This window comes from Triturus cristatus, chromosome 8 (genome assembly GCF_964204655.1).
Source record: "Triturus cristatus chromosome 8, aTriCri1.1, whole genome shotgun sequence".
Classification (NCBI taxonomy): Eukaryota; Metazoa; Chordata; class Amphibia; order Caudata; family Salamandridae; genus Triturus; species Triturus cristatus.
This window is the reverse complement of record NC_140591.1, coordinates 960,991,924-961,001,428: the sequence shown is the minus strand read 5'-3', so window position 1 is coordinate 961,001,428 and position 9,505 is coordinate 960,991,924. Positions and strand designations below refer to the sequence as shown.

General features: G+C 42.1%; 1 protein-coding gene across 1 annotated transcript in view; it reads left to right on the top strand.

Moving 5' to 3' along the window:
* Positions 1-533: 533 nt before the first annotated feature.
* SMS (spermine synthase) overlaps positions 534-9,505 on the top strand; it is a 586,561-nt gene continuing 577,589 nt past the window's right edge. Inside the window, exon 1 of the mRNA XM_085622475.1 lies at positions 534-834. Within this exon, the coding sequence (XP_085478601.1) occupies positions 777-834 (58 nt within the window). The 5' untranslated portion in view covers positions 534-776. The remainder of the gene's footprint in view (positions 835-9,505) is intronic.

The window sequence follows — 9,505 nt, the reverse complement described above, 5'->3', positions numbered from 1 at the left end:
ATCAGTCAACGTACATTCAGCAATTCAGCAAAAAGTGGGGGCATAGCATGCAAGAAAGATGGCACTTTCTCACAAATAGGTCTCGCATTCACGCTAGTTTGAGCTATTGGCATTGTAAATGACAATGCCTTTTATTTATGTTTTGGTTTTTAAAACATAAATAAAAGGCATTATCATTTACAATGTCAATAGCTCAAACTCGCGTGAATGCGAGACCTATTGCATTGCAAATGCTTGTTTATCTACCTGCCTGTCTGCATCTTTCTCTGTCTGGCTGCATATGTTGCTATCTCGATGTATGTATTCCTCTTCTTCTACAACTATTTCTGTGTTACTGTGTGACCCTGGTTGGCTGCCATCATTTATTTAGACCCCGTTTGTCATTCAGCCCCACTATGTTTTATTTCCCTATCTCGCCTTTGCTCCGTTCAGATCCTCTCCGCCATCTGCGTGCACGTCTCTCTCCCAATAACTGCGTCCAGACAGCAAAATATCCGCCCAACCCCTGCTCTCACCTCCTTTGCCCCGCCCCCTCCAGCCCCTGTCAGTGTGCGAGCACAGCAGAGCGGTGGCGGGTCTGGGCGTGCTGTTGTCCTCCCTCCTCCTCAGTTGCACAGCAGCGGTCGGTGCTCCGCTGCTCTCGTGTCCCGGTGGGAGTGCTGTCCTGCCCTCCCCTCTTTCGCCCTCCCGCATATACTTCCTTTCGCTGCTCGCTCGGGCACTGGCTCTCAGTTGCGGCCGCCGCCACCAGGCATGGCACAGGGCTCCGCCTCACTATGGCAGCAGCAGTGCGACACAACACCCTCAACATCCAGCTCACTGCAGCAGTCGCAGGTAACGGCAAGTCGCCTTCTCGGGAAGGGGGTGTAGATCAGGAGTCAGAGTGCTCACAAGGCGTCCGGCTGCAGCTCGTGCACGCTCCCTGGCTGCAGCCTGCTCACCATGGCGGCTCCTCGACTCATTGCGTCCTGTGGTGCAGTGATCCATGCTTTATATGAGAGCGCATGGTGTTTTCCCTTCGGCGCCCGTCCGCACCTTTTCTTGGCTCTGCAGGCCCAGAGGCTGCAGCAGAGTCATCAGAGGACGGGGCCTGCTGGCAGCACCGCGGATTGCTGGTGCCGGGCGGCACATGCTCTGCCGGGTCTTTATTAGTTCTCTCTTTTGTATTTGGTATCCGAGGGCTGTCTGTCGGGTCCCTCTTTCTATGACAGGTGTGACCTTTACTTATCTATTCCCCGGCTGCCTGTCACACACCGGTGGTAGCAGTCCTGTGGTCACACTTCCTTCGCTCACTATTTTTGTAAGTCGTGTGTCTGATGTTGCTGTGTTACCTTTTTAAAAAGACATTTCAACTGATATATGAACGTTTGTCGAGTCCTGTCAAATTCTGTTTATTGGTAATAAACAGGACGCAGTCTGTACATTTCTCGCATTTTTGCTCAAAGTTTGTTGTGCTGTACGTTAGCAATAATGACGGATCTAAATCTCAGGTGACGTTACCCAATGACTACATTACAAGTTATAGGTTTTATTTAATAGACCGATGCATTCTGGTAGTTGTAGTCGTGCATCCAAAAAATATTGCTCTCGATATCAGTTACTTTTTGCAGCCCTTCTATGTACTGGTTGGTGTAACGGTAACAAGTAGCCACAGGGTAATCCTAACCACAGATCCTGTAGCAAGTTGTAGTGGCCGAGGAGTAAATATTTCAGCATCTCCCCCCCCACCCCCCCCAATATTCTTAAAAATCACGTCTGAAAAACGCCAACCCTATTTGTGCGTGGTTGTGGCAGCTCTCATATTAATTTTTAAAATGTTGATGTGCTGGTGCCTTAAGAAAGCAATGTCATTTGTATTGTAGAAATGGAGCCTGTGGTATTAAGTGACATGACACTTCATGTGTCCCTCATAAAGTATATCTGGAGTATGGACATGGCTTTTTGTGTTTTCTTTAGCATGTTGAGTTATATTGGCCTGACTGTATCCAGTTTAAACTTTTGGATCTTTTTCCATTCTTTATATTTATTTTACGTCTGTTCTTTGTTAACCTCATGCTTTTATTTCATTAGATGGACCAGGCGTGGATACATTTTTAAGACGAAATAACTTATGCCAATCAGACAAAAGAATAAGGGAGGAATACTTAAAATAGTCCAACCACTGGCATTTGCTCGGGGAGCATTACAATCCATTGTTTATATCTGTACTTCAAGTGAAAAATAATCTTAAATATCTAATACTGAAAATTGACCAAATATGGGCGGAAGACAATACTTGAAATGTGGCCCCATGCTTCATTTAATTTACCTCCAAGTAAACATTAGTATTTTCCAAGATTTTAAAACAAAACCCTATTTATTTTCATTGCACAGACATGTTTTTTTCTGAAATGTGTAATTTAGAGAAATTTTCGCTTTGCATTGGAGGGAGTGAGAGCCTTCCTAGAAGGAAAGGTTCTGGTTGAGATATTCTGAACCCTGAAAGTTAAGGGCTTCAGTTATGAGTCAGGCATTTTTCATAGTGCACATTGCCTTTCAGAGACAGGAAAGAGAAATTTGGGTTAAGACTTTTGAGTTTGTGGCGTTCGAACCTGCCCGATTTAGCCATAACTTGGATGTGACTTTTAAGGCTAAAAGAAAACCAAAGGATGTAGCAAAGGTGGGCAGCTTTCCTGTGATATCTGCCAATTTCAAGATTCAAGTCCAAGAACATCAAAGCTGGGTCAGGTTTGGGTGTAAGATGAGAAATTGTCTTCCCCACATTGTATTTGAGATGTTTTTGCTCGATCTGTCTGTGGATGCCGAGCAGTGAGGATTTTAAATCTGACATACAATAAGGGGAGTCGAGTGTTAGGTAGACCGTCTTGGCGTAAGGCAGAGACTTCATGAATTTATTAATTGAAATTATTCAATTGAGGCATATCCTGTCTTTCGAGGACGATTTGAAGGTCGACTTTTTCAAAGGCCACAGATAAATCGAGTAGGAGGAAACAGCATGCATATCCTCGGCCAAAAGTGCAGAGGATATAATTGATCACCATGTGCGTTGGAGAGTCTTACTGAGCCCTCCCTAAAACCATATTGGAACAAAAATAACAGTTCATTCTTCACTATGTGCTTTGTCATTTGGAAGTCTCCAAAATGGTAGCTTTGAGATGAAGCGGTAATGGTTAACAGAGGGGTCAAGGTTAGTTTTTAGGTTTTTTTTTTGGGCCTCACATCTGCATATTTGAAGCACTTGGCTACAACCCTTTTTGGAGAAGTGAATTGGTGAGGGCAAGCCAGTTAGGAAGAAGGTCACTAGGGTAAGGGGAGGGTTTGGTATCGGAGATGGGAGACAGTGTAGAGTGGTTAAGTATCAAAGATAGCAAGGAATAGGCTTTCTTCTAAGATGAGGGAGAATGTATTCTAAGAAGACAAAGATTTAATTCCGGGTTGGCTTGTGAAATCAGAAATTAGGCAGAGTGAGTTTTGGAGAGTTATGAACTGTTTGAGGAAATGTTATTGACTATCAAGTTCCAGTCCGATTTTGTTGATTTTTCTATCAGGGAAGAACTAAGAACATTTGTTGCATTTGAAGGCAGCAGTGAAGGAGGCATTGCAAATACAAAAAACAGTTTATTAGACCTGTTTTGGGAAGTGGGAGGTGATGCTTGCAGCTTTAATCGAGAAAATTGAGCATGTGTTGCTTTTCCTTTTTAGTTTCCTCTTGAGTAGTGATGGAAGAAAGCTTTCGATTTTTTTTTCTCTCAATCCTCTTAGGCTGGCCGATTAAACCCTCACTCAAAATAGCCCTCTACACATATTAGATGACTAGGACGATAATTGCTATTCTGAGGCCTTCCGAACTGCATGGATTAGGGGCATGAATCGGTAACCTTTGCCAGAGAGAGAGACTGTTTATTCGGTTAAGGGATGGCGTCCAAACAACGTGCGATCTGGGAACTCTGGCATGAGCATTTTCAATCAGCATGCCGGATGAGTGCTCAAGGGGGAAGCTTGGTAGGGTGGGGGGGACGACATGTTAGTTGTTTCTTCTTTAATCTTTTCTCTTGGGGCTTGGTTCAAAGGGATAGCCGGTTTATTCCAGGGTGATTTGGGGCTTAATCTTTTAGCAAAATACTTGTTGGAGGCATATTGATATAGATGTGCATAATGTATGAAATGGCAATACATATTCTATTAATTTTCTGTTTATTTATTTTTTAGTATGTCCTTTAACAGTGGCTCCACCAGCCTCCTGCAATAAAAAAAAAATCATAAATAAAATATACATATATAAATACAAAAAGCGGCTTTTCGGTGAGCACTCTTCATTCATTGGTCTGTTAAGCTGTTTTTCACATTTTGCTAACCTCTTCCCCCTAACACAGCATTAATGCTTGGGATAATGGGTCAGCCCTCTTCAGCCATTGTTTCTATTGCGCTGTGAATGGCAGCATTTCCTGAGAACGTGCACATCTTCCTAAAAAGAAGTGCATTTCAGTGCTAAGGCCCGTGGGACAATACTTTATTTCTATTGTTTTTTCTTTCCATTCTTTATGCACTATTGTGTCATTCTTGTGTGTTTAGACTGTCTTCATGTTACAGTAATTCAAAGCAAATAGTAATTTTTTTGGGGCTAATAATTGCAAGCATATAGCTGCCACGATTATGCACTGACAACCCCCCCCCCCCTTTTTTGGGGGGGCCTATGCCTGCTATAAACAAATCATGCCAGCTTGCTGAAGCTTGTGTGTGTGGGTGTTTTACTGTTTTTGCAGACACCCACAAAGAGCAAGTGGTCAGTATTATATGCCTGCTCCACAAATTCAGTTCCACTAGCCCTGGTTTTGTTGAGAACTATTCCTTGACAGAAGTTGATGTCACATATAATAATGAAAACAATTGAGCTTTTGTTACCCAGCGCCGTGGTTCCTAATCTATTAACCTAGTAAGGATGAAAGGCTAAGCAGATCCTGGGATCCAAGCTTGATTTTTTTTGCAGAATTCTCATAAATCTAAACAGTACACGCTTAACCTACTCAACTATATGAATGTTATGTCGATTACTTGACTGACTCTTGTGATTCCTCGTATGTATGTATGTGCGGGATTTCGGTGTTTGTTTTCAAATTATTTCATTCAATCATGTGTACAACATGATTCCCATTGACTATTGCGTGCCTCCGTGTGTGTGGTCCACGTGAAGAAAAAAAAAATAAACATAACATTTTCTTGAAATGTAAACATAAGGAGCTGGTAACCCAGTAAAGTGGTACTATTGTGTCACCACAGCTTTGACACAGAAATCACTTGACGTTCTGTTCACATCTACCATGTCATTAGAAACCCTCGGTGGCATTATTGGAATAGCATAAAATCAATAAAATGTTATATAAAAAAAAAAAGTCATGAAACCAGTTCTGGAATCGCCTGTTGTGGATGTAAAAGGTTAATGGTGTTTACATACTTGCCCTATCTCACCGACATTTCACTGCTTCAGGCCTGCCAGACCGTTAATTTAAAAATACCTTGTTTCCACTTAGTGTGTTCTGGCCCAGACACAAGAGGTAGGAATTAGGTGTTGCTTCCAGCTCGGTCATGGTAAAATAAAACAAGACTGTCCACCTCAACCCAAACGGGATGCTATACTGACAACACCAGCTGCAGGGCAACTAACAAAACACTACATTAACCTCTTATGCCTCATATAGGTTTAAATCTTGTTTTGACTGGAATGAGTCTTACTCGTTTCAACATGCTCTCGACTGGATAGTCTCAGAAACTTCTAAGCATATTCTTTGGAATCAAAGTTATTTAAAAAATATATATTCATTGATCAATACTGCTGCTATGTTACTCCTGAACAGGCAATTCTACATACATCTCCTCTGGTATAGATAGATTTTAGGATCTGTAAATTATTAAATCACACTAATTTGTCGCCATTCCACTAGTGGCTGTCTACAACGTTTAAGTAGACTCTGAATGCTCCTCTGAAGCACTACCATAACAAATCAATGTTTCAGTGGCTAGTCATCTCTGACGATCCTCATAAAGAAACCTGTTGCCGCCAAATACTACTCCAGTGGTTCTATGCTTTTAGCATCGTCAGTCTCCATCCTTCTTTTGATGTGGCCAGAGAGGTTTCTGTATGAAACTCATCCTCCCCTACAGTAAAGACTGTTGTCTGATTCTGGGATATTCCATTCTAGATATGCCTGATCTTTTATGTGTGTTCGTTCCTGGTTTAAGGCAGAGTCCACAGCCATTTCAAGTGTCACCTCTTCCACCCCATTGTGAAGGGCACATATCCTTTACCCCTCCCGTTCACTGTAGAACTTGCTTCATTCTGTTTAAATCGCCGTAGTCAAACATTGAGATCATCAATGTGGTTGGGAAGGAGTGTACTTACTTTCAGCATACAAGTAAACAATTCGTGTTGTTAGTAATAGTCAGAGATAAATAGTAGTACTTGATGTTACTAAATGAAAAATGTACACATTGATGCCTTCAGGAGAGCAGTAAGGGATAAAAGGGAGACAATGCTAACAACAGTTTTTATCCACCTCGACTGTTAAAAATTGACGTGTGCTCTGGAGATACAGTTAGGGAACCCTGCACAATACCAAATGCACTCCCTCTAACTATGTTTTCCCTGGTTATAAAGGCTTCTTCAAGCTTGTGACTCCTCGCCATTTAGGGTTTTGACTTCAAAAACTGCTTTCTTAGTGTCCATCACTTAGTTGGCTTGATTAACGTAAAGCTCTTTATGCTTTATAATTCATAGAGTAATTCCCTATGCCCACTCTTATTCTGGCAGTCTAGTAGATCTCCACACCAGGCAGACTATTATGCTTGCATTTTTATAATAGTTTGTACACTAATGTGACTGCAGAAAAGGTGTTCCAGCACAAGGAGAGACTACAGTTTTTTGCCAAAGAGAGATCCAACCATTCAGTCTTCGCTCAGAGAAGAAGTCTGCACTCAAAAACAGATGGACGTGAGCTGAGGCAGTCTGATCCCTCAAGAGTTACACATTTAATTTCCACAAATTGTTTTTTTCTTTTCTTCTTCAATACAGCACAGTACAGTAGTAATTTTCCCTCGAACCTGTGTGCCTCCTCATACACATTTTAATTTATTCTATGTCCCAAGCTGTGTTCCAGGGGAGCAGAAAAGCTTAATACTGGACAAGAACCAGAGGTGCCTTAATGCCGAACTCTTCTCCTGTGTCTCCTATCATTGAGCAGGTGCCTAATTATAAATATCTCATGTCCATGCCAGAGACTGGACTCGACTTTGTTTTTTAAGCTTTATCCAGTGAGAGTGTTGTCCATCACTATTTGAAGGTGGTTACAACCACAAAAGGCATCTCACTCATTTAATGATTCTGTACGCCACTGAGAGGAACTTGGGATGTGCCTGATACTCTGGCCCTTGAATCCCTTTGAGAGGACCTAGAAGGCTTGGACCATTGGGCCCGCTTAAATGACTGTCGCATGAGATTAATCTCTTGGTTTCCTCAGGTTGACCTGTGATTATTCCAATAGTAGCTGCACAACAGCATGTGTTTTCTAGGTCTCCCTGTGGGACAGGTGTACTGAGTGTAACTTGCTTATAAGTTGACACTTCAGGGTTAAACTTCCTCTCTCATGACATACTCACGGTGAATTTGTTTATTGTGTTCTATGATAAAATGATGTGAGGGACTTCCGCTCTGCTATGTTATGGACCAGTGTGACCTCAAGCTTTTGTGTTGCTCATGCCTTGCCCTCAATAAGTGACCTCCCTCCAAATCCAGTCATACTGAATATCTCTCAGACCACAAGACATTCAGACTAGGAATAATTTAGTATCTGATCCACAAACCTAGAATGTCTACTAGTTTGATCCTCTCGAATTATAAGGGTAACCTATCGGATTGCAGTTGCCTCATGCTTACAATGTGAGATATTGTTTGACATGGTAATGGGAATTCAGTGTGTTTTAGAGAGAAGAAAAACTAACACTAATTGATTGAAACCACTCTCTTCCATTTCTTTTTAATCCTTTCTGGATTTTAGTATTTCTCTACCACGCCTTCAATGCAGCGTGTTTAAATTTCAGCATCTGTAAGCATCATCAAACTGAAAAAAAGTTGTAGCAGTGCCAGTAGGTCCAGCTTATAACTTAAAGTGTCACTTATTTTTTTTTGTGTAAAATCTGTTTTTATTGATTTGCAGAGTTTACAGTTTACAAACAGGCAGTAGTCAACTATGAACATCGCCGTGAATCAGGAAAGCCCCCCCACCCGGCATATAGAGGGGTCAGTGAGAATGTGGTGACAATACAAACTGCAATACGGTACCCGGTATCGTGCTTTGGTAGTATAGGTCCAGTGGTATGATGCATAGAGTCTACGCAGTGTCTTCAGGATACGTACTTATACAGATAGTAAGAACAGAACATGAAAGGGCAGAACTTCGGGAGTCCCCAAAAAACCAAGAACAGCAGCAAAGTCCGACATGCAAATTTCCATCCCACGGCATTTCCCCAAAGCCCCCCGCCCTCCCAACTTAGTGTCTCCTATGCTGAGTTTAAGCATGCAGTAACTTCACACATGCACTCTCTCTCATTCCTGCACTCATACATCCATCCATCCATCCACTGACTGAATCTTGCAGTCACCCAGTTACCATTCACAATAAAATACACGCATAGTAAGTCAACACACATATGCACTTGATAGTAGAAAAAAACCTGAAGCTACCTTAACGTGGTAGGTGTATGCTTGTGATAAACAAAAATAAACATAGCATTAGGTGGGAGTCTTGCAGTGGTATTGTACAGTTGTTTTGAAGTTCCAGCATGGGTGCCAAGTTAAGAAACAAGTTGGCTATTTTTGAAAGGTAAAACAATGATGCACTAAGGACAATACCATTTCAAGATTACTGTGTGGGTTAGAAGCTCTGGATGTAGCACACTGCAGATTAAAAGAGAGGCGGATAAGCATCGTCTAGGGAGCTGCAGTACACTTTAATAAACAAGCATTTGCAATGCAATAGGTGTCGCATTTTAGAAACTTTGACCTATTTGTATTGTAAATGAAAGTGCCATTTATTATTGCAGGTTTTTTTGTACACATAAATAAATGGCATTGTCATTTACTATGCCAATAGGTCAAAATCTTGCAATTGCAAGACCTATTGCATTGCAAATTTGCATTGCGTTTTACAGCCATGAAGCTGCCAGGAACTTCCAAACACCTGGCATTTGTTACCCGAATTAAACAAATTCGGCACAGCATGTGAAAGCGGGCGCCTGGGTTACAGTGAAAGTGGGTGCCCGGGTTACAGTGATGGCGAGCGCCCGGGTTACAGTGAAAGCGTGCGCCTGTGTAATTGAAAATGGGTGCCTGGGTTATTGAAAGCGGGCGCTCGTGTTAGGGGGAAAGCATGCGCACATGTTGTTAATTCATAAGCAGATAAGATAAAGCGCGGCTGTGATGCTTAAAAAAACACAAGCGGTTCCAGCTGAAGCA